Source organism: Piliocolobus tephrosceles, chromosome 6, assembly GCF_002776525.5.
Source record: "Piliocolobus tephrosceles isolate RC106 chromosome 6, ASM277652v3, whole genome shotgun sequence".
NCBI lineage: Eukaryota > Metazoa > Chordata > Mammalia > Primates > Cercopithecidae > Piliocolobus > Piliocolobus tephrosceles.
The window spans coordinates 95,975,135-96,000,913 of NC_045439.1; the positions used below are offsets into that span (position 1 = coordinate 95,975,135).

The following is a 25,779-nucleotide window of genomic DNA, read 5'->3' on the forward strand; positions in this document are numbered from 1 at the left end:
TTATGTTATGTTATGTTATGTTATGTTATGTTATGTTATGTTATGTTGTTTTTTAAGACGGAGCCGTCACCCAGGCTGGAGTGCAGTGGCGCTATCTCAGCTCCTGCCTCAGCCTCCTGAGTAGCTGGGATTACAGGTGCCTGCCACTACGCCCAGCTAATTTTTTGTATTTTTAGTAGAGACGGGGTTTCACCATGTTAGCCAGGCTAGTCTTGAATTCCTGACCTCATGATTTGCCTGCCTCTGCCTCCCAAAGTGCTGGGATTATAGGTGTGGGCCACCACGTCCGGCCAATAGAAGGCTTTTGCAGGATTCAGGTTACAGTAGTAGACCATGTCGTCCTAAACCAAGGCAGAGAGCAGTGGCAATAGGGGAGGAACAGAGGCTGAGCTAGAAGACAAAGTGAAGAAGCCTGAGTGAAGTGTGATATAAGGATTCAGGGATGGTGCCCAGGTTTCCGTTTTGAGTAATGAGTTAGATGTTGGTACCACTCACTAAGTGAAGGAACACAGGAGGAGGAACAGTTCTGCAGAAAAATATAAGTTCACTTACCTGCTTTTGGAGCTGTAGCTGCCTGTGGCACATCCACCCACAGGTGAGCAGGGAGAGGAATGAGCCTAGAGCTAAATAGAGAGATCTGGCTTCCAGATTAGAAAGATGTGACTCACCAGTGTCTTGTATGCAGATTGTCATTAAGAGGTAGAGTGAATGAGGAGATTTGGGGTGAGGGAGAAGAGAGCCAGATATAGAATCCTGAGGAACACCGCTAGTAGATGTTTTTAGTATACTTTTAAGAAAGAGAACCCCAGGTATGAATTGTGATCATTCTTGTTTTCATAATCTAACAGGTATGTATTTATTAGCTGAATTTTTTAGAAACTGCATTAGAATTCTGTATATTCAGAATTGGAGATGAGAATGTAAACAAATTATTACATCGATCACCATTTCCCGGAACCACATAGTCCATTGACATTATACTGTTTCCCCATGTGCTGAAGGTCCTGGCGTAATCTGTGCATGCTCTAATGTCTTCTGTGAACCTCCTTCTCAGCTCAGCAGCAGATGCGGCCAGCAAGGCGGATCTCCATCAGCATCTCTCCACTCCTCCTTAAGTCTAAAACTCTCTTTTCTCTTGGCTCTTATTCCAGTGATGAGGAGGAGGAGTTGCATAGTAAGTAAGCAACTTTGGTGTCCAGTGACTGTTCTTGAAGGTCTGACCAGCTCAGAAAATGCTATAGGCTTGGTACTAAGAAATTGTTTGGAGGCTTTTAGCCTCTTGCATGCCATCCTTTTTAAGTCATTTGTCTTTATGCTTGCCTTTGAGAATTGGTTTGGATAGAACATTTGTTGTCTTCTGTGTAGTACTAACACTGAGCCACTGGCCTCCTGATTCCAGGGCACAAGATATCTTTCCAGCACACAGATACCCTCAAAGGTGTAGGGGATGTGTTCCCATCCCATTGTGTACTCTTTGTAATAGTATTGTGTGCTAATTTCACAAAACTTTTTATTTCACAATGTAAATTTTATTTTCCTTGTTGTTCTGTCTCATGGGACAGATATCTAGATGTTCATCTGTGGTGTTTAAAAGCTATTTTTACACTTTTTTTCTTCTCCTTTTCAGACCATTTCTTTAAAAATACCTTTCCTTTAAGATTAGACCCTATGGATTAGAGGGAGGGAGTTATATACGTATTTATCTCCTACTTTCTCTCTCCTTTTGAACTTTTATTTTTTCAGTTCTTTGGATAAACTGTAGGCTTCAAATGAATACATTCTTACTTGATAATGCCTAGTATAAAAACTTTACAAGGTATCAATTTAAGTAAACTTGGAAAAGAAATGAATTCCCCCTTCATGAAAATTACTGTCTTCCATTGTGCAAGATTTCTAGAATATTCCAGGATTGCTTTTAATGGAGAAACCACTTACAATAGAAAGTTAAATAATGAATTGTTTTTATATAACTAGTATTATGAGTCTGAGACAATTACAATACCCGTATAATTAAGCACCCTAATTCCCTACCACTTGCTGATTCTAAGTTTCAGCAATATTAAGTGTTGCTCAAGCTGGCATTTTCACACTGTTCTTAAAGGGAAATGCATTATGCACAGTAAGACAGTTAATTTGCTTTTAAATGGAGGCCTTATTAAAGATTTGGTATATTTTTCACTAATAAAACATGTTTGAAAAATAGACACAGAATAAGATGATCCCAGTTGCAATAGGAGGAAAGTTGTGAAAATCCCCTGTAACTTTGGGTATTCAGAAATTGTCAAAGCTGTTTCATTACAGAGTATTTGTAATAGGCCAGATGCGGTGGCTCACACCTCTAATCCCAGCACTTTGGGAGGCCGAGGCAGGTGGATTACTTGAGGTCAGGAGTTTGAGACCAGCCTGGCCAACATGGCGAAACCCTGTCTCTACTAAAAAAACAAAAAATTAGCTGGGCATAGTGATGGGCACCTGTAGTCCCAGTTACTCGGGAGACTGAGGCAGGAGAATTGCTTGAACCTGGGAGGCGGAGGTTGCAGTGAGCAGAGATCATGCCACTACATTCTAGCCTGAGCAACAGAGTGAGACTCCATCTCAAAAAAAAAAAGAAAAAAATCAAAGTGTTTGTAATATACTGGGAAGTAGGCTGGTCAGCCTGACAAATAAACCAAGGTCCCAGCTGGGCACGGTGGCTCATGCCTGTAATCCCAGCACTTTGGGAGGCTGAGGCAGGCGAATCACGAGGTCGGGAGTTCAAGACCAGTCTGGCCAACATAGTGAAATCCCATCTCTATTAAAAATACAAAAAATTAGCCGGGTGTGGTTGCGGGTTCCTATAATCCCAGCTGTTAGGGAGACTGAGGTAGGAGAATCGCTTGAACCCAGGAGGCAGAGAGGTTGCAGTGGCCGAGATGGTACCATTGCACTGCAGCCCAGGCAACAGTGTGAGACTCCGTCCCAAAAAAACAAACAACAACAACAGCCAAGGTCCTGCTAATACAGAATTATAATCCTATAACAGCACTGGTCACTCAGTTAATCCAACACAATGGAACCCTAAAAATACGGAAGCTTGCAGAAACTTTTAAATCAAATATCTTCTCAAAATGTGTTCCTTAAATTCAAAAATACTAGTAAGAATTATGTGTGGGAAGGGAGGGGTTGGTTCATGGCCAAATATTAGTAAATTTAGGCAACTCTGGGTTAAGAAGGTTTAAAATGCTAATGTTGTGTTACATTGTGGATTTTCAAGGCAGAGTTCAATATACTGTTTCTCCCAAATGTATTAACTAGGAAACCACAATATGTGCAGCACTGTATACATTTCATGAAACTGGTGTTCCATGGAACACGCTCTGAAAAATATTCGACTGTGTCCATGCAGTAATTCCACCCTGAAGTTCCTGGCTATAGTATAAATCTGCAGGTTATTTCATGCGTTGAAAGATAATCTAGTTGAAATATATTATTTACCCACAATAATACTTTCCAGGCTAACTTTAATGACAAGTTTCGTTTCATTTCTTTTGTCCATAATTTTGTCATGGAAGTAGCATTGGTTGTTTTCTACTCTTAGATGCTCTGAAAACTTGATGACACTTTAGGAATTTCAGAGACATTGGTGGATTAATTACTGTTTTCAGAACCACATCTAAAAGGTCATTATAACTTAACTAAAATTTTTAGCAGTGGAGTAGTTGAAAATATTATAGGAGTCATAGATTCTCCTAGTAGTCAATCACATATTTGTTCAGTTTTTAATTTATTCCACAGATATCTACTGGAAGCTTATTATTGGCCTGGTTTTGTGTTGGTTGGTATTTTCTTGCATTGTGAATTTCATTTTTATTTAGTTCATATTACTAGGGTGGTAACTTACTAGGTAATTGCTTAAATGTATAATAGAATCCAGGCAAGCTTAGAAAATTTAATGCTGCTTATATCACTGAAGTTTCCTTGGGCAGAAAATGTTTTAAAACCCCTGATTTTTTTTTAAATACTCTTAATTTTTTTAAGTACACTGAGACATCATGAAATTAAAATGCTGATAGTTGGTACCTAGATTATATGGAACCTGGAAATGAATCCCAGATATTCTTATTCTGCTCATCTTTCCCTCTCACCTGGCTGTTGTTACCATGTGTCGTAAGTGAAATAAATAAAAGAAGAACCCCACATTGGGAAAAAGGAAAAAAATATGGAAGGCAATCTCTTGAAGACTTAGAATTTAAGGTTTCTTATTTATTATTCCTATCTTTTGGCAATTTAAATTTAGCCAGGTGCAATGGCTCACACCTGTAATCCCAGCACTTTGGGAAGCTGATACAGGAGGATTGCCTGAGCCCAGGGGTTCAAGACCAGCCTGGGCAACATGGCAAGTCCCTGTTTCTAAAAAACCATTTTTAATAATAATAAAAATAATAACTACAGTTTTAGATTTCTGTTCAGAATCCAAAATAGTTTGAGAGTTGAAGAGTTTCAAATGCTGGTAATCTGGGGGTTTTTTTGTTTGTTTTTGTTTTTGAGATGGAAAGTCGCTCTGTCACCCAGGCTGGAGTGCAGTGAAGCGATCTCGGCTCACTGCAACCTCCACCTCCTGGGTTCAAGCAGTTCTCCTGCCTCAGCCTCCCGAGTAGCTGAGACTACAGGCATGCACCAGTACGCCTGCCTAATTTTTGTATTTTTAGTAGAGAAGGAATTTCGCCATGTTGGTCAGGTTGGTCTTGAACTCCTGACCTCGAGTGATCCGCCTGCCTCGGCCTCCCAAAGGGTTGGGTTTACAGGCATGAGCCACCACGCCTGGCCCAAATGCTGGTTATCTGGTAGTAGAACACCTTGAAGTCTCTGTCAGATTATCAGATTAAAGTTTGGCTCACAGTAGTCTCAGAGATCCTTGAAACCAACCTCAAGGAAAAAGAAGGGTGTTTTGTCTAAATCGTTACAATAGTGATATAGGGTAACCTTTATTTCCCTGGAATATACACGGAAATAGTTCTATAACTGATCTCCTGAAAACTGAAAATCATTTAAAATCATTTATCACTGTAACTGAGGCCTTGCTCTCATCTAAGTCTTCAGTAACTCAACCTTTATTAACATGTGGTAGATCAAAATAATGATAATATTCCTTCTGTTTTTTCTTCATATTGCCCTATCTAACATAGTCTTAGAATTTTAATGATCTGCAGCAGTTTATGGTCCAGTAGTTGTGAAAGGAAGAAGTATGCATCTGCCTCATTCATTTTTATCTCTATTAGCCTGGAAAGGACTTTGCCATCTGTTTTATCTCCCTCATTTCACAGATGAGGAAAGGAAATCCAAAGGTCTCATCCCAAATTAGTGACAGGGCCAAGACTTGATAAGCCAGCTCTGATGCTCTTTCCTGGTTGCTAATCTTTTTCTAGCAATTCTCATGAAAATATTAGAGATCTAGATCTTTAGTGTAGAAACATTTAAAAGCAGTATTAGCAGGGATAAAATATGACATTTAATTTCCTATTCTGTATTCTTCCTATGATGTCATCTCAGAAGGATGGCTTGTGCAAACTTAAGATTGTTAAGAACTGGAATTAAACCTGCTTCATATATGTTTAAGCATTAGAAAAAGTTACTTGGAGTCTTTTCAATTACTTGAGTCGCGGATTAAACTTACTTTCTTTATGAGAAATTCACTGCCTACATCTGGTTCTAATTTGAGGGTTTCAAGTTTAATTTTTCCTTCTTTCAAACCTTTAGAAGGAGGAGGTACCATGTGCTGACTTTCACATGCTGTTTTTGCTTTAGCTGTGTCATTGTGAATTTATAAATATTCTACCTGTCATGTGTTAAATTTTTTGGTTCTAACTTTTCCTCTGCCTTGTTTTCTAGATTCACGGCCCTTCCACAGTACCTTCCATAATACCAGTGCTAATCAGACTGAGAGGTACTATAAACTTGTTACTCCTTTTTCCAGAAGTAAAATGAAGAAAATTTAAAATCTCTTAGGCCATTTAATCACATAAACTAAGTTAATTGAGCTTATTGGATTCTTCTTTGAGTGATAAATTTGGAATAATGATTAAAGTGGTTTTGTCATGAAGGCTATAGCTCTTAAAGTTAATGTCTTCAATAGTTTTCTTTGATTAATTACACTATCCTCATGATAAAAATGGTTTGTATTTATTGATGTGAGGGTACACTATTATTTGACTTTATGAACTTGTGCACACTTTGCTTATGGAGATTTTTCATTCCTAAATCTAACAGTTTAACAACATTTTGTTTCATATTAGTGTCTGTGTGTGTATGCAATTTATAATACTCTTAGCTATTTTAAGCTTTAAAGCTGTTTTCTTCTGTATACATGTAAATGGTACACAGCTCTGTTGGAGTAAATGAATTGCTTCTTTTTTTTTCTTTTTCCTTTTTTTTTTGAGACAGAGTTTCGCTCTTGTTGCCCAGGCTGGAATGCAATGGCACGATCTCGTCTCACTGCAACCTCTGCCTCCTGGGTTCAAGCGATTCTCCTGCCTCAGCCTCCTGAGTGGCTGAGATGACAGGCATGCGCCACCATGCCTGGCTGATTTTGTATTTTTAGTAGAGACAGGGTTTCTCCATGTTGGTCAGGCAGGTCTCAAACTCCCGACCTCAGGTGATCCGTCTGCCTTGGCCTCCCAAAGTGCTGAGATTACAGGTATGAGCCACCACGCCTGGCCACGAGTTGATTCTTTACTTGACAGCAAGCAAAAGATTTCTGTTCTGACTCATTATTTTAATTTCAGTTTTCATGCTTATGAGATGGAATGTTCTACTTGAAGCATAATTCGGGTTCCTATAGCTGCCCTGCAGTTTTTTCTGAGTTGCCTTTTCACAGAGGCATCAGTTATGATTCTGATTCAGAACCCTTGCAATGAATGCTTTTCTTTGCACTGCTTTTACAGCTTATTTGTTCTTTCTCCTTTCTAGAGCAGTGGTTTTCATACAATTTCCCCATTATCTTAAAAACAGACTGCTTTGTTTTATAAACAACACATATGTAAATAAACTTTGACTGTTGACAGGACCCCTTATGGTGCTGCTTCTGCCTGCCACCTGCCCTCTCACAGAGGCCCTAGAGGCAATCACTGCCATTCTGTGGGAAACCTCTAAAATAACTATTTTAGAACACCTAAGCAAAGTGTAGTATAAATGGATGCCTTTTCTATGTAACGGATTGTTGATTCGAATGCCCAGCTTTTTTTTTTTTTTTTTTTTTGGGAGACAGAGTCTTACTGTGTTGCCCAGGCTGGAGGGCAGTGGCACAGTCTCAGCTCACTGCAACTGCCATCTCCTGTGTTCGCGCATGCCACCACACCCAGCTAATTTTTGTATTTTTTAGTAGGGACAGGGTTTCACCATGTTGGTGAGGCTGGTCTCGAACTCCTAACCTCGTGATCCGCCTGCCTCGGCCTCCCAAAGTGCTGGGATTACAGGCATAAACACCACACCCGGTCCAAATGCCCAGCATTTAAGAAAATCAACCATTGCAAATTTCCTAAGTTAGAACATGTCCATCTTGGATGGACTTAGATTTTATGTAGCCTTCTCAAACAGGTAGATCCGTATATCTGAATCTACATAAAACTCCTAAAATTGATCTTTCAACACTCTGCCTCAATTCTGCCTGCTACTCAGTACGTTCCCTCCTAAAATTGAAGCTAGCTGCATGGACCAGTCCACAGTCCTGATTGTCCAGCGTCCCAAAGGCTAGAAAAGAGTTGTGATCTCTACCGTTAAGGAACTTGGATATGTGGTCAGTCATAAGACTCCTTGGTTGGCAACTCCTATTAGCAAGTACACTGTCATTCTGCTACATATATGGGTTTCCTTTCAAGCACCCATTTGTTGCAAAGGAGTTTGTAGATTGAGTGCTATTGTAGATGAATAGATTCCATACAAAATAATTATCTAATAATTAGCAGGCTCTTTTTAACATGAGATCACTGAAAACTCATAATTAAAACATTAAAAATGGGCCAGGCGGTAGCTCACACCTATAATCCCAGCACTTTGGGAGGTTGAGGTGGAAGGATTATGTGAAGCCAGGAGTTCAAAATCAGCCTGGGCAACATAGCAAGACCCCATCTCTACAAAATATTAGAAAAATAGCCAGGCATGGTGGCATGTGCCTTCAGTCTCAGCTTACTCTAGAGTCTGAGGCAGGAAGATCATATGAGCTCAGGAGTTCGAGACTGCAGTGAGCTATCATCACACCACTCAGAGCAAGACTCTGTCTCCAAAACAAACAAGTGAGCAAAAAAACATTAGTGATGGATCTAAGGAAACTTAGCCAAGTTTTGATAACAGAACCTGGGCATTGTGGCATACTGTGTTCTATAAAAAGCCATTCAGCAACCTTCATCTATCTTTTATTCTGCTTCACATTTATTTAACTTCTGTAGTCCTTTAAAAAAGTCAATCTTGTTTTATTTAGTGTAACAGAAGAGAACTATAATTTCCCGCCACAAAGCCTCTTCAAGAAAGATTCTGAATGGAAGAGTGCAACAAAAGTCAGTCGTACATTCAGCTACATCAAGAATAAAATGTCCAGCAGCAAGAAGAGCAAAGTAAGTATCACTGTGGGCATTGCTTGTGATCACCATAGTCGGTCCTCAGTAGGATTCTGTCACAGCCTTTATACACGCCAAAACTGGTTAAATCATGGGGACATAAATGAAAATAAATTTAGGATTACTCTCTGAAATCGCCTAATATGTAAAGGAAAATAATAAGAAAAATAACAAGAAGTGGAACTACCAGTTACTGAATTTTCACTATATGCTAAGTGCTTTCCATATATTATTTAACCCTTTCAACAGCCCTATCAGATAGGTATTATCTCTCTTTTCTAAAAGTGATGTACCTTACCAAGGATGCTCCTCTAACGTGAAGAAGTAGTTCAAACCAGATCTCTTTGGTTTCAAATCCCATCCTCTTAAACCACAGTGCTTAAATCTGTAATATCAGTTTAAATGCAACAGAAGGATTTTATGCCAAGATCAAAGGATTGAAAATATTTACGGTTGGGTTTAGAGGGAAGGATTAACCTACGGAAGATTACAAGAACTTTTAAGATTAATATGATTTCTTAGATCTATTTCTAATTAGGAGCATTTACAACATATTCTCTTAGTGCTTAAGAGATTAAATAAATATTTAAACCAAGTGTGTGTGTGAGAGAGAGAGAGAGAAAGAGAGAGTGTGTGTGTGTGTGTGTGTGTGTGTGTGTGTGTGTGTGTGTGTATAGAGGGCTCCACTCTTATCACCCAGGCTGGAGCACAGTGGTGTTCATAGCTCACTGCAGTCTTGAACTGCCAGGCTCAAGCAATCTCCTGCCTTGCACCTTAGTCTCCCAAGTAGCCAGAACTACAGTCATGCGCCATCATGCTGAGCTATGTTTAAATTTTTTTGTAGAGATGAAATCTTGCTGTTTTTTCCAAGCTGGTCTAACTCCTTACCTCAGGCATTCCTCCTGCTGCAGCCTCTGAAAGCACTGGGTGTGATCCACCGTGCCCAGCCTAAAGTAACGTTTTTTATCTAGTTATTGTTTACATGCTCATTATGGGAATCTTCAAAATCTAAAAGTAAAAGAATGAAAATCTCCTGTAATAACCCCACTTAGCGATAACTATGCTTAATGTTTTGGTTTATGTATTTCTAATGTTTTTTAAAAATGTATTTTCAAAAGAAAGGGAGAAAAGTTCACTTTCTTATACTGATTCCCAGTGCTAAACCAAAACTGATTCTATTTCAAGTCCGTGGGGAAAATCTTTTCGCCTCTCATACCCTATTTGTCTACCCACAATACCCTCTAACAAAATAAAGACATAGATAAATAAAAATTTGAAATCAGTTAAGGAACTCTTGCAAGCAATCACTGTGTGTGTGCGTGCATGCGTGTGTAGTATATACATGCATGTACGATACATACACACATGTACATACATGCATACTTAGAAGTAAGGGGATAAATAAACATTGAATTCAATAATACTGCCATAAAAGGGCATCGCCTCCTCCCTCACAAAACAAGGTGCACTAAGCTTCTCAAACCCTCAGTTCAGTGGGCTGATGGACATATAGCCAAAGTATTTTACCATGTTTTGTAAGATCTCTTGGTTTAGCAAATACATTCAGAGAAATTTTCCCACAAAACCTGCCACAAGAATTGTTTTCTCTTCATTTCTCCTGTCCAAGTGCAGAATGGAGAGAAAGTAGGCAATCAGGGAGGGATGCAAAGAGTCTAGCAAATTATTTCTAGCATAATCACACATTTAAGTATTAACTTCGGACTCAGCCTTGTTTTATAATTCAAAAAAAAAATGACGGTCAAAGAGGGTAGAATGCTTTACCAGTATTCTACATATTTACATATTGGCAGCCAGGCTTAAAATAGAGCCTTACCTATTTTACTTACCACTGCTGGCTTGGATAATAGTTGATATCAGCAAAAGAAAATCCCCTTGGATAGATCAATATAAATTAGCCAAATATTATTAAATGACTTGTATAGTCTTAGCATTCCTCTAAGTGTTAACAGGCACCTAAGAGAACTAAAGCTCATAGTCATGACCTTGAAAAACTTTATGGTATAGTTTGGATGCATTCAAAATGTTTTTGTTGTTTTTTACTTTGCTTTTGAACTGCCGAATCTTGTCTTCAAACAAGTTTTTCATGGAAGACCAATAAATAAGTGGAGATTCTCCCTTTCTAGCCATCTCCCCAATGTCATGGAGTTTTAGAACAGAGCAGTGAATATACCATTGATCTCATGGATGAGGTAAAACACACACACAATGGGGAAAAAAACAATATAAGATGGAATTTAGAAACTGGACCCTGACCTTTAAAAAAGTCTCATCCTGGCCTCCTTGTTTTACAGACTGAGGCACAGAGACGTATGCTTCAAGTCACACAACCTCCTGTGATCTGACTTCCAGGAAGTAGTACTCATCATTTTGTGTTTAAACAGAATGTTACTATACAGTATAATTTTTTTCTTTTAACTTTTTAAATCTGAAAGGACTGGAGTTTGCTAGGAGGGGATGAGCAGAAAGGACAGGAGAAAACATACTTTGTGTGAGACTGAAATCTGTGATCACTGGTAGAAACTGTTTAGTGTCAGTTGATCTCTTGCCTCTGATCATCTCCTTTGTCAAAATGACAACACTCTTTTGCAATTGAGATTGGTTCCTCTTTCAGACTTGGCTTCAAGATTTGATCTCTTGGGGCCATGCTGTGTTTAGCAGTGGAAACTCAAAAAATTACAAATTCATAACCCTAGATTGTAGTCCATTTCCCATTACCAAGTGTTTAGAGTGTCCTAGTGGCAACTGTAAGTCACCTTTTATAGTGAGTTGTTATTAGCTCACTTTTAAATAAAATTGGAACAGCTTGGCTTTTGTCAGTGTAGCAAAAGATGATTTTTTAAAAGTGTGGGGCGGGGCACAGTGATACACACGTGTAATCTCAGAACTTTGAGGCTGAGATGAGAAGATCACTTGAGACCAAGAGTTCAAGGTCAGTCTGGGCAGTATAGTGAGATCTCATCTCTACAAAAAACTGTAAAATTAGCTGGGCGTAGTGGTGCACACCTGTAGTCCTAGCTACTCAGGAGACTGAGGCAAGAGGATCAGAGCCCAGGAGTTGAAGGCTGCAGTAAGGTGTGTGCACTCCACCTGTACAATGGAGCGAGATCTTGTCTCTTAAAAAAAAAAAAAAAAGAGAAAGGAAAGAAATAGAGGAAAAGCAGTATGTTTTGTGTTAAATACCCTCACTATGCTATGTATCTGCATAGCATTCTACCATGCAGAAGTGATTTATTTTCTAAATGGTAACATAAAAAATAATGAAGATTAAATTTTGTTAGCATAGTGATGCTAACTCTAATCTTGTTCTTAACTATTGAATAATGTTACTTCTCCATAATGTTAACAAATTGAAAGTGCTACTATGGATATTGACACTGATTTTTCTGTGAAAATAACAAATTTTCAGCTTTCCAAAATTATTTTTTAAATAGATGCTGTGAGAGACCATCTGATCCAATTGTTTTATTAACCCACCATTCAATAAAACTAGACCTACATCTTTTAAAGGAAAAATTAAAAGCATCTACTGAATATGATATTAAAATGCCACCTGTAACTCAGAAAATTGTCTAAGGATTATTTGAAAATGTCTGCTTTCCTTTTGCATGATATATATGTGTCTTTATGAAAATAGGTTATAGTGATTAACCTAGATATATTCCGTTCAGTTGTATAGTTATGATGATACACAGTTCTTAAACATGTCCAAAGAAGCCAAAAGCCAGTAGGCAGTAAACTGTTCACATTCCTAGGAGGGTAACATAGTTTGTCTGGGGTACTGGGTTTTGTATATAAACTTAAAAAGTTGAGTCCTTGATCCTATATCCTTTTGAGAATTATCACTGACTGGCATAAGTGATTAGATTAAATATATTGTATGTTTTTGTTGAAGACGGGGGCCTAAACAGGAAGTAGAACAGGAAGACCGGCAGTTTCTGCTTTTGTCTTAGTATCTTTGAGAGAGAGTGCTATTTCCTGCTAAGTAATTTTGCATGTTACAGAGTATTTAAACACTCATATGCATGATGTTCGAGTTCACAAAGGGAGTGAAATGACCCTCTTTAAACCATCCTATCACACTGGTTTTCTTTTTTCTAAACGGCAATTACTTTTGCACCAACCTAATACTACGCTTTCTTCTTTGTAGACAAACAAGAGGTGGTTAGAAATGTTTTAGACAAATCTATTTGATTTGAAGTAGGTATTTTTGAGTGCACGGGTTAAATTCCTGCACAGCTGCAAGTATATACTACATGACTTTGTAACAGGAAATTCAGTTAAAGCTCCTAGGTCCTGTGGTCTGTACGAAAAAGAGCTGTATCCATTAGCCTTTCAGAAGTGCCTCCTAGAGTAGTGTTTACAAAGACTTAATGTTAAATGTAATTCTCATTCCTTCTTTGGTTAAAGATCTGTAACATGACAGTTGTTTGATCATACCATGTTTTCACAGTTGTCCAGAGTGTTCTTTTTATTGTAATTACATGTATAAAGGGATATTTTTGGAAAAGTGAAGAATCACCTTTGATAATGTCCTAGTGCAGTTGTTACCTGCATGTATCCCTGTTAAATACCATTAGCCTGTTTCCCCAGCACACAGCTAAAGCATTTTGCCAGTTGTTAAACATGGAAAAGTCAAACTTCAGAAAATAACTAGTCACCACTTTACCACAGGCAACTTCACTAAAAAGTTTTCTTAGGAAACTCATTGCATTTTATAAAATGAGGAGTCTATTTTAAAATAGATAAGATGTGTTCCTTAACTTCCCGTGTAAAAACTTGGCCCAAATCTTGCCAGAGTTCTTATATTGCAGCTTAAGCACTGTCTGCACACACTGTTTTTGGGGAGAATGGGGTTTTGTTTCATTTCCTGTATCCTTTGTAACAAGGGTTGTTGGCTTTACCAGCAGCATTCAAACAGTTAAGACTGTCTTAAGGAAACAAGCAGTCTCAGCCCTCCCTCCTTCCCTTTCTCAACCAGTCTCTGGCTTCCTCTTACGGTTTCACTAATGGCAGCTCAAAGCTGCTGAGCTCTACCTTGACGGCATGCACCCCCGCTTCTGTGAGAGCACATTTCCTGGCATGGGGGTCGAATCATGTCGATAAAATGGGGTCGGTTTCATGAAGTACCCCACATCACAGTGAGATTCATAGGACCAAAGCATGGGGAGGTAAGAGCCTGACTTCTTTAAAGCACTAAATTCTAGTAAACACAGAAAGAGCCAGTGGAGTTGGTTGTTTTGTTTTGTTTCTATCCTGGGAAGAACTAGTTTGGATTGTTGCAAAGGGAAGCTATTTCTTATTCAGGTTTGAGGAACATTACAAGGCTTGAGAGGATAAACTGGTTGCCATAAAAAGATTTTTTAAATGATTGAAGTATGCTTTAACTTTCCAGAGCAAAAAAAAATCATGCTTTTCCATTTAACATTTTATGCATGGAAAAACCTTTAGCAAAATTTAGTTAAAAGAAAGAAATTATTTGAAAACCCTCAAATTTAGTTGTTATTATTAAAGTTTTATGTACTTTAGCGGTTACCAATTTTCACTCAGAACAGCTTCCTGTTTTGTAAAGTGGAGGAGTTTTTCTCCCTTCCTCTCTCATTATTTTTTATAATTCAAAAGTGTAGTAATTTAGCTCTTAGATGTTCATGATATGTATTTGATTAGCAAAAGACTTCACATGAATCATAGATGTAGCAATTATTTACCATTTCATTACAGTGGATGGGTTCTGAACAGAAAGTCAGAAGACTTGTGTTCCCATTTTGACTGTGCTGATCATCTGTTGTATGACCTTTTGCAAGTCAACCAACCTCTTCAGTCCTTGGCAGCATAGTGCAGTGTATGAGAGCTGAGCTTTACAGTCAGCCCGATCTGAATCTTAATTTCAGCTTGAGCAGTTACTGGCGTGTGGCCTCAAATGCGTTATTAAACATCTCTAAGCTTCAGTCTCTTCAGATGTAAAATGGAGATAGTACCTAGTACTTAATTCATTGGGTTGCTGTGAGAAAATACATGTAAATTGCCTATTACGGTGCTTAGCACGTAGTAACTGTTCAGATTTTTGGCGGTTATTTATTATCTTTATCCTCTACATTGGAAAATGGGAAGCATAAGGCTCACCCTGCCCACTTCAGAGTCATTGAGTCACATGAAATGATGTATGTAGAAGACATTGATTCAAAATGTAAGGCATTTAGTAATTGTCATGATCACTGACTTGGGACACCCATTTTCCTGGAATTTTTTTAAGGACATAACAATAGTACTGGCAATAGGTAAAACCTCCTACCTTGTGAATGGTAGTTCTTTGTAGTCCAATTGGTTTGAAAGGAAATTATTTCATTGATACTAATTAGCCAGCCAAGCACTCTGCCAAACAGTGCTTAAAGGACCTTTTACGAAGAGCATGGTTATGTCCCCGTGGTCCTGGCCTCCTAAGGATGGTGTCTACCTGAAATGTCCCTGACTGCTTTAGATATTTAATTAAGGACCCAGCATTCATCAGTCGTTCTGCAGGTTTTCAAGGTTTGAATTCCTTTCCATTCCTCTTCATGACTGAAGCTTTGATAACAACTTCTCTTCGATTGAGGCTTGATGTCATATGAGTCCTCTGCTTTCAGTCTGTCTCTAGAACATTTCTGACATTCCTACATTATTCTTGAGGTGACATGGCCAAGGTATTCTGGCACTTAGAGCTCCTGACTCCCAGCCCGTGCCCCCGCTGGTCACCCAGTCTGATCTCTCCTTTGCTAATGTCCCCTGCGCTTTGTACCTGGCCTGGTTATGGCCTGCTCAGTAAGTAGAAGCACCTGGGCAGTGGCTGGGCACACAGAAAGCACAAGATGAGTATCAGTTTCTGTTGCCACTCTGACAAGTGAGGGAAGACCACAGGAAAGAAAGGAACTTCACAAAAGAGGTCAGAGAGCACGGCTTAGGAAGGTTATCTTTCCAGCCTAGGGACATGCCTGCTTTTCCTGCCTTCCTGCACCCCTAGGTACTCAGGGTAGGGGAGTGAGCTACTAAGCTTTGGGACTTCCTTTCCCTAGTACTCTGTTTTCTTAAAGGAAGTGACCCTGTTGGTAACTAGCTTGAGGAATGACAAAGGTGGCTTTTGAGAAAAATTATTAACAAGGCTCCTTCCTGTCATCTGTGCATTCTCCTATCCTCCGTGCCCTGCCCCGTTATCCTTTAGCCACTCCCCGATTTCTTCTATCTTCCCTGCTCACATCAAAACTTCCGTTCCATTACTGCAAGCAATACCTTTCTATGTTGGCTTAGGAGAATAATGAGCTAATGAAACTCATTTCCAGTAAATTATGAGTAATTAATAATATTGCTAAGTGTTACTGTGTATTCAGTTTGTGCCAGGCACTGTGCAAAATGCTTTAGAAATGTATTATCTCACCTAATTCTCATGTGTTTTAAAAAACGTATGAGATGGGTACTTTTGTGATTATTCCCATTTGACAAATGAGAAAACTGAGGCTCAGAGAAATAATTTACCCAGGGTCACACCATTACCAAGTAGTAGTAGTAGTGGTAGTTGTGGTGTTGGTGTTGGTGTTGGTAGTCATGGTAGTAGTAGTAGTAGTACCTGAATCTGAACCAAGGTCTGGTACCATTATCCGTATTCTTAACCACTGTGTGGTTTTCCAGTCTCCCCCTCTTATCAGTCTCTTCTTGCCAGTTTGAAAATTAGGTCAAAGTTAATATTTATAAACCTTAAAATTCTAATTAGCAGAAACTGAAAATGTGTATGTGGGGCATATTTATGTTTCTAACTAAAGTAAAGGAGGAAACTTCATAGGTACTCCCTCACTTAGGGATATACGATTGATGTGAGAAAGTTAGAGAGGAGCCTCGGCAATTTTTCATGCCACCCAGGCATCTTTCTCTCCCTCAGGCCAATCCCAGAATTGCTACCACCCTTTCTTCTGCCTTCTGCCTAAAGCTGACCTCTCTTCCTGTGTGGACTGTGCTGTAGCTTGCTGAGGAAGGACTGTGCTGAGGCGTCAGAAGCCCTCCTTGCAGTACTGGTCCTTGGGCATTGTGTCTATCGGTAGAAGTAACCAATGGATAAGCCACTTCCAGAACTATTCAGCCTGCCCAGTTTTCATGTGAATTTTCTAATGTAGCTTGCCTGCCAACACCTTAATTAAAAAAAAAAAAAAGCACACACACACACACACACACACACACACTTTGCCCAGAACTTTCTCACTCTTGTCCAAAATAGTCACCAGCCACTGTTGACCACATGCCATCTGGGTGCCCAGGTAAGGAGAAGGCCCTCCAGTGTTTAATTAACTGTGGATTCTTTTCTTTCCTTCGGCAGGAAAAGGAAAAAGAAAAAGATAAGATTAAGGAGAAGGAGAAAGATTCTAAAGACAAGGAGAAAGATAAGAAGACTCTCAACGGGCACACTTTCAGTTCCATTCCTGTTGTGGGTCCTATCAGCTGTAGCCAGTGTATGAAGCCCTTCACCAACAAAGATGCCTATACTTGTGCAAGTAAGAGACGTGCTTCTTCCTCTCATAAGATGGAACTCTCTTGGCTCAGGAAAGCTCATTTCTAGTTTCCTGTCCACCCCACTCCTTATCTGTTCCTCATTTATGTGGAGAAGTAACCCTTTTTATATCTTTCTTTAGACATGATACAAGAAAGACATTCTAGATATATAACATACAGCCTATGTTTTTTTTTTCAGACAACCCCAATTTCAAATACACAGTCAAGATGGTTCAACTTACAGTTTTTTAACTTTACAATGGTTCAAAAGCAGTACACATTCAGTATAAACTGTCTACCCGTACACTCATTTTGTTTTTCACATTTAGTGCAGTAGTCAGTAAATTACATGAGCTAGTCAACACTTTATCATAAAACTGGCTTTGTGCTAGATAATTTTGGCCAACTATAGTCTAATATAAGTGTTTTAGACATGTTTAAGATAGGCCAGGCTAAGCTATGATGTCCAGAAAGTTTAAATGCATTTTTGACTTACAGTATTTTCAACTTACCACGGGTTTATGTGGATGTAGTCTCATTGAAAGGATGAGGAGCATCTGCACTCTGTTCTATAATCTCTAAACCACTCCACGTTTTCAAAGTCAGTGTCAGCATCAAAATTACCCATAGCCCCAAACCCTAAAGCTACTCAGTGGTCTTTTGTTAGATCATATGTGCTCATTTTTATTCTATTACTTTGGTGTATGCTTCAACCATTACCAACATTAAGCCATAGTGACTGCCAAGGGAGAGCACCTTCATGCACAGAGACATTCTATGTTGATCTGCTGAAAGCCAGGTCTGCTAACTGAGCATTGTTCCTGGTTTTGATAAGACACCCTCAGGAGTTGCTTAACTTTTTCTGTACAAAACGAGATAAAAAGTATCTTAGGTGTCGTGAGCCACATGGTCTGTGTCACAATTCTTGAACTCTGTAGTTGCAGCGCAAAAGCAGCCAGTGGTTTATGTATTATAAACCAACGAGTGTGATTCCAATAAAACTTCACTTACAGATACTGAAATTTGAATTTCATAAAATTTTTGTTATGTAATAATTTGATTTTTTTTTTTTTTTTGAGATGGAGTTTCACTCTGTCGCCTAGGCTGGAGTGCAGTGTGCAATCTCAGCTCCCTGCAAGCTCCGCTTCCCGGGTTCACGCGATTCTCCTGCCTCAGCCTCCCAAGTAGCTGGGACTACAGGTGCCCACCACCACACCCAGCTAATTTTTTTGTATTTTTAGTAGAGACAGGGTTTCACCATGTTAGCCAGGATGGTCTTGATCTCCTGACCTCGTGATCTGCTCATCTCCGCCTCCGGAAGTGCTGGGATTGCAGGTGTGAGCCACCGCACCCGGCCAATTTTTTTATTTTTAAAAACTATTTACAGTGTAAAAATTATTCTTAGCTCATGGGCTATACAAAAATAGGCTTCAAGCCACATTTAGCCCACAGACCATAATTTGCACATTTTTGCTCTAAGGCAGTGCATTTCAAATTTTGTCAGTGTACAGATCAAAAGTAGCATTTGTAGAGCATACCAGGGTAAATCAAGGAGGCTGCTTGTGGTCAGAGGTGAGTTCCAGCCAGCCCAGGCCCAGCCCCGTCACCCAGAAGACTGAGGCAATTAACCTGATATTATACCTATAACCAATTCAGACAAAATAGTAACGAATTCAGATGTCAAGAAGCAATTCTCAGACCATGATGTCCTGAAATCTTGTTTTCAGTCATTTATGTTGGATATCCCAAGTAATTTCTTACTAAAAATAGTTAACTTAACTCATTAAGTTGCCCAGGCTAGTCTTGACCTCCTGACATCAAGTGATCTTCCTGGCTTAGCCAGCCTCCTGAGTAGCTGGTATTTAGGCATGCACCGCTGTGCCTGGTAGAAATTTGAAATGTTTAAAAGTGTATTTGGGCCAGGCGTGGTGGCTCACACTGTAATCATAGCACTTTGGGAGGCCGAGGCAAGCGGATTACCTGAGGTCAGGAATTCAAAACCAGCCTGGCCAACATGGCAAAACCCCGTCTCTATTAAAAATACAAAATTAGCTGGGAGTGGTGACACATGCCTGTAACCTCAACTACTCGGGAGGCTGATTCAGGAGAATCTCTTGAACCTGGAAGGGGGAGGTTGCAATGAGCCGAGATCATGCCATTGCACTCCAGCCTGGGCAACTAGAGTGGGACTCCATCTCAAAAAGCAAAAAAAAAAAAAAATAATAATAATAATGTGTATTTGGACAGATTGGAACATACTTCTATGGTGATTTCCACTCACTTTCTTGCATGGAAGAGGAGTGGAGTTCCAGCTAGCACACAGCCCACAGCCTGTCTAATCTGTGCTACAGTTCCTGTGACTTTTTGAAATGATTGACTTTATGACACACATTCATGTAAAATGATTTTTATGGATGTTATAGCCCCAAAGTAGTCAGCAACACTATTTGTTTTACTGTCCTGTTTTTTCAAAAGTAACAAAAAGCCATGAGAGCTCTCACCCAAATCTTTATGCATCCCTGTGGGCAGAGATCACACACATTAATATCATCCTTCGTTTGTGACTTACCAGACCATTGAGAGCCACTACCACATAGTAGTAATTTCATGTAACCTCTAGGAAACAAGAGACTATCACTATTCAGTATTCCTGTTTATTTTGGAACCCAGGTTCTAATAGGACTCTTTTCTGGGACACCAGTTGAAGGTCTGTAGTTTAGTTTTTTAGCCACTGGACACAGCCTCTTAGTACTGGAATAACCTGGTTGCCTAGAGCAGTAGTCACCAAGCACTTTCTAGCATGTTCACCTATTATTAAAACATTTTTAGCATACTCACATAGGATACATACACAACATAAAAAATACATACAAGTCCTACTATGCCATACTTTTAAAGAGCTCATTTTTTAGAATAAGAGATGTCTCAGAATTGCCATTTTCTTGTTTTCTGGTTAGTTATTAGTATGATTACTGTTGTCTTTGATTCATGACTTCTTTGAAGGAATTTGTGTAACTCTCTTTATTTTCATTTGATTTTAGTTGAAGCCAGGTAATATAATCCATAAGCCCACTTTATTGGGCACCTGTACGTTTCCATTAATCACAGTACACTGCAAGTAAACAAATGTGGATTATGCATGCCTAGCCCACCTGCTGAGTGAAGAACACCCCACTCCCTTGAGAAACCTCTAGTGTCACATATAAAGTGAGGCTGCCTAACATAAAGACTGAGCGAGGCACCTGCCTATCAGTTAGACGTTAACTCAATATTTCTTCTACCTTAAGAAGTCAACTTAAATGAGAGCTGTAAAATCTTCCTCCTGTGTTCCGAGGGATTGTTTTTTTCATCACTCCTTGCAATGTGCCAGTTCTTCTTTTGGGGAGCACTGATCTCAGAAAAACGGGAAGAGGCTATATTTCTTGATTGGCAGTATGAAACTAATATTCAGGGAACTTCATCAGTAAAGCAGACTAGATACCTGCCTTCTGCTATAAAATATAAAATGCTAGATAAAATATATTTTTAAAATATTAATACATAGCTGAACCTGCCAAATAGAAAATCCCTGAGGGAACTCAGAGCAGTAAAGAGCATGACCCCTCATTTGGGGGTCAAGATATATGACCTCAGGGTATGTAGTGGGAGCCGGAACTGAGGCCCCTGTATAAGAAACGCTGTTTTAAGACTAACATCCATGATGAAGGGCTTTGAAAAATTCTACCTGCTGGCCTTCAGAAGCAGAAAGGAACCTTGCAGTCTCCCCAGGACCCTGAGTGAGAATTGAGGAATCTGGAGTCCAAGTTTACACTGTCTGTATGTGCTGGAACTTCAGGCTAAGAAACTTTCACAAGAGGTTTCATGAAATTCCAGTTTAGGAATGACAGATCCTTGAGGGACCCAGCTTGTAGCAGATGTAGAACTGCTCCATTGGGTTAGGTTGACAAAACAGTATACCCAAGACAAGAAGAAAAAATCCTGTGAAGCTGAGCTCACAATAAAAGATACATAGATGCCACATAAGGAAGTAAACCACCGTGAGGAAGAATTAGGAGATATACAAGCAAGAGATGTTGAAAATCACTAAAAAGGGCCAGGTGTGGTGGCTCATGCCTGTAATCCCAGCACTTTGGGAGGCTGAGGCGGGCAGATCACGAGGTCAGGAGTTCAAGACCAGCCTGACCAACATGGTGAAACCCTGTCTCTACTAAAAATACAAAAATTAGCCAGGCATAGTGATGTGCGCCTGTAATCCCAGCTACTCAGGAGGCCGAGGCAGGAGAATCTCTTGAACCCAGGAGGCGGAGGTTGCAGTGAGCTGAGATCGTACCACTGCATACCAGTCTGGGTGACAGAGCGAGACTCTGTCTCAAAAAAAAAACAAAAAACAAAAAAACCGATAATTACTAAAAGGATGAAACAAATGGAATCTATAATGGAAAAAAAGATGTAACAACTAATGGATAGATTTAAAAACAGCTGAGTAAAACTTCAAGCATGCAAATAGTCACTGAAAGGTATTCATGGATTTTTTTCAAATATTTCAGCATATTGTCCTGATTTATAATTGTTTATAAAGGAAGAAAATGGCTTCTACTCTGTTGTCTGCATTAGTAAGGGGAGACCTTTAGTCTAGAAAATCTTAATGACTTCACACTGGATTTATTTTTTACATTTAATTATCAATAATTATACCCTTAAGTCCTTGAACTTATATGAAGTCAATCAACAAAGTTCATTTGGCTGAATTCTGCAAGCTACTGTGTTTGATATGTGATTCATTCAAAAGCAGTTTGTCAACAAATATTTATTGAATATCAGTATAAGCCAGGCTCCCACAGTGGCTTAAAAAAAAAAGGAATTCTAAAGTATGATCCTTGGTACTTATTTATTGTAACATTGTTTATATTCTGGAAAAATTGAAAGCAATTTAAATATTCATCAATAAAATATAGTATATTTTGTGTAGCATATAGATGGATAGGCTGATACTAAATAGAGAATATAGGGGCCAGGCGTGGTGCCTCACACCTGTAATCCCAGCACTTTGGGAAGCCGAGGCAGGCAGATCACTTGAGGTCAGGAGTTGGAAACCAGCTGGCCAACGTGTTGAAACCCCATCTCTACTGAAAATACAAAAATTAGCCAGGCATGGTGGTGGTGCCTGTAGTCCCAGCTACTCGGGAGGCTGAGGCAGGAGAATTGCTTGAACTTGGGAGGCAGAGGTTGCAGTGAGCCAAGATCTAGCCACTACACTACAGCTGGGAGACAGAGCAAGACTCCGTCTCAAAAAATAAATAAAAAGAGAGAACATAGGACAGATCAGAGGTTGCCAAACTTTTTCTGCAAAGGAACCAACGGTATGTTAGGCTTTGCAGCCCATCAGGTCTTTGTCATGACTACTGGACCCTGTCCTTGTAGCACAAAAGCAACCATAGACAATGGATGTGACTGTGTTCCAATAAAAAATTTATTTACAGGCCTGGCATGGTGGCTCATGTCTGTAATCCCAGCACTTTGGGAGGCCTAGGTGGTTAGATCACTTGAGGTCAGGAGTTTGAGACCAGCCTAGCCAACATGGTGAAAACCCATCTGTACTAAAAATACAAAAATTAGCCAGGCATGGTGGTGCACACCTGTAATCCCAGCTACTTGGGAGGCTGAGTTGGGAGAATCACTCGAACCCAGGAGGCAGAGGTTGCAGTGAGCCAAAATTGAGCCGCTGCACTCCAGCCTGGGCAACAGAGTGAGACCTTGTCTCAAAAAAAAAAATTTACAAAAATAGGCAATGGGCCTAATTCAGCCCAAGGACCATAGTATGCCAAGCCCTGGGAGATATCTGCAGGTACAGACAGAGCTCTCCAAGACATTTTGATGAGTTGAAAAGTCAGTAAATACAACAGTATATACAGCATGATCCCAGTTTATGGAAAACAGTAGTTTATATAAATTTACAAAAATAGGCCGGGTGCGGTGGCTCACACCTATAATCCCTGCACTTTGGGAGGCCAAGGCAGATGGAACACCTGAGGGTCAGGAGTTCGAGACCAGGCTGGGAAACATGGTGAAACCCCGTCTCTACTAAAAAACAAAAAATTAGCCAGGCATTGTGGTGCACATCTGTAATCCCAGCTACTCAGGAGGCTGAGGCAGGAGAATCGCTTGAACCCAGGAGGCAGAGGTTGCAGTGAGCCGAGATTGCATCACTGCACTCCAGCCTGGGCAACAAAAGTGAAACTCTATCTATTTAAAAAAAAAAAAAAAGTACAAAAATATCTCAAAGGCTATACACCAAACTGTTAACAATCTGAAAAAAAAAGAGAAATAAGGAGAAAAGGAGTTGAAAAGGACTCTTTATTTTATTCTTTTATATTGTTTGATTTTTTTTTTTTTTTTTTTTTTTAGACGGAGTCTCGCTCTGTCGCCCAGGCTGGAGTGCGGTGGCCAAATCTCGGCTCACTGCAAGCTCCGCCTCCCGGGTTTACGCCATTCTCCTGCCTCAACCTCCTGAGTAGCTGGGACTACAGGCGCCGGCCACCTCGCCCGGCTAGTTTTTTTGTATTTTTTAGTAGAGACGGGGTTTCACCGTGTTAGCCAGGATGGTCTCGATCTCCTGACCTCGTGATCCACCCACCTCGGCCTCCCAAAGTGCTGGGATTACAGGCTTGAGCCACCACGCCCGGCCTATTGTTTGAATTTTTAAAGAATGTACTTACGTATTATTTGTATGTCTAAAAATAAAATGTAGATATTGGACCACTGATAGTTTCAAAGGTTTTTCTAGTTATTTATCAGCTGACCTCTTGACGAAAGCACAAAATAGGTTGGTGTTTGATTCGAGAATTTAATGGACAAAGCAGAATTACTATCAGAACAGAGTAAGCTTATAAGCCTTAAGGAGAGTTGTTCTACCACTGTTATTGATAGCACCTGCTTGAATCAGAAATAGGATAGTTGATCTACCAACTCTCAGTTCTGGATTGTGATGTGAAACATCAGGAGATTTAAGGTTGAAAGTTATAGACAATCTTTTTGAAGACCCGAAGAATCTTGTGCTATAGAGGACAATAGATTTAAGAATTGTTGGTTTATGGTTATAATGAGTGGCTGTACCTTTCCATGACTAGCTCCAGATAATTTTGCAATTTTAAGTTCAGGTTAAAAGAAGTTGTCTAATATATGCCAGTGTATATTTAGCCTTGTATTGCCGTTGACTTGTGTGTATACATTATTTCTAGGTTACAAATAGTTGAAATTTGCCCTCTTTGGCTGTATTAAGTCTTTGTCTACATTAGACTATCACTCAGAATTAAACCTGTAACTGGCATATAATAAATTTATCAGATAGCAAAAATATTCAGTTAATGTAGGAGAATGCACAGGCATCCTAAGCCCATTTTTGCTTTCTTGATACATCTTCTTGTTAAACATAATAGAAATTATCTTTTACTGGACTCCCTGGATGGTGAAGCACACATAGCTAGGACACCACAAATTATTGGATTCCTTATGATATCATTGTCATATGTGCTAGAACCACCTCTGGAGAGCAAGATCTGGGTTACCTCTAGTAGACTTCCATTGCCCAGTGATGCCAGAGCTACCCATGAAGAATCACTTGTGTAGGGTTTGGTATTGATTGGGGAAAACTGTATGAAAGGTTTGAGACTCTGAGATTCTCAGCCACACTTCTGTATAGTGATTAAATAGTTTAATGGATAGGGCAGTAGCTTTCAGGATGTCAGGTGTTTGGAAGTTCCACAGATTTCTGAATTTATATATATTTAGAACTACATAAAAACATACATTCTTAAAGGTATAATTCCCAGATTTTAACATCAATATATTAGCTTTAGCTATCAGCCTACCTACTCATTTGTATTTTTCCTTCCATCTCTAATTAATTGAAGATTATACTGTGATTGCAAGGCAAGCCATTAAAAAAAAGCTGCTAATTTTGGTTATTTATCTACATGAAGAACGTTAAGATGTTCTCTGTATCATGTACTCGAAATTAAATAGAGAAATAAATTAGAGGTTATGGTGGATAAGTGAATCGCAAATGTCATGTACCTCTGATTTCACATTTTTTAGTTCATCACAGCAACTTCATTGTTCTCATTAACTTTAAAAGTAAATATTAAAATTGCAACTCAGAAAATAAACCTGTACTCTTTTACACATTTGAACACGGTATATTAATATTTTATTTCCTATGAGACTTTTTAAAGAGTTTTTCTAGTGTTTTGGAAAACCAGTGAAATAGTGGATTGGCTACCGGTTCTGTGCTGAGAAACACTTATAAGTGGAATGGGACTTTTTTGGTTGAACCTATAAATTTTAATATGAAGTCACCCAAGGAATTTGCTTTTTCTGGAAGCACATTATTTCATGAAGTCCAGTGTGTTATCACTAGACTAAAGTCTTGTCTGTTTGGGAAGTCTGTCAGTGGGGATAAGGGTCATAATAACCTTTGCTAGTTGTTCTTTGATTTTTGGTAATAGCTTGATCTAATCGAACATCAGAGATTATCTTAGTTCTGCCTGCTCAGCAAAAAACAGAAAAAGATGTAACATATTTGAGGGATGTTTTTTGTTTGTTTGAGATGGAGTCTGTCTCTGTCACCTAGGCTGGAGTGCAGTGGCGCATCTCTGTCACCTAG

At 39.3% G+C, this 25,779-nt stretch overlaps 1 protein-coding gene across 11 annotated transcripts in view; it reads left to right on the top strand.

Annotated features, from left to right (window-relative positions):
- Positions 1-25,779, top strand: part of AKAP13 (A-kinase anchoring protein 13) — a 362,601-nt gene that overhangs the window by 291,420 nt on the left and 45,402 nt on the right. For all 11 annotated transcript variants that reach the window (XM_026448352.1, XM_026448354.1, XM_026448353.2 and 8 more), the window contains 3 exons: positions 5,869-5,923; positions 8,453-8,585; positions 16,945-17,119. In XM_026448352.1, the coding sequence (XP_026304137.1) occupies positions 5,869-5,923; positions 8,453-8,585; positions 16,945-17,119 (363 nt within the window). The remainder of the gene's footprint in view (positions 1-5,868; positions 5,924-8,452; positions 8,586-16,944; positions 17,120-25,779) is intronic.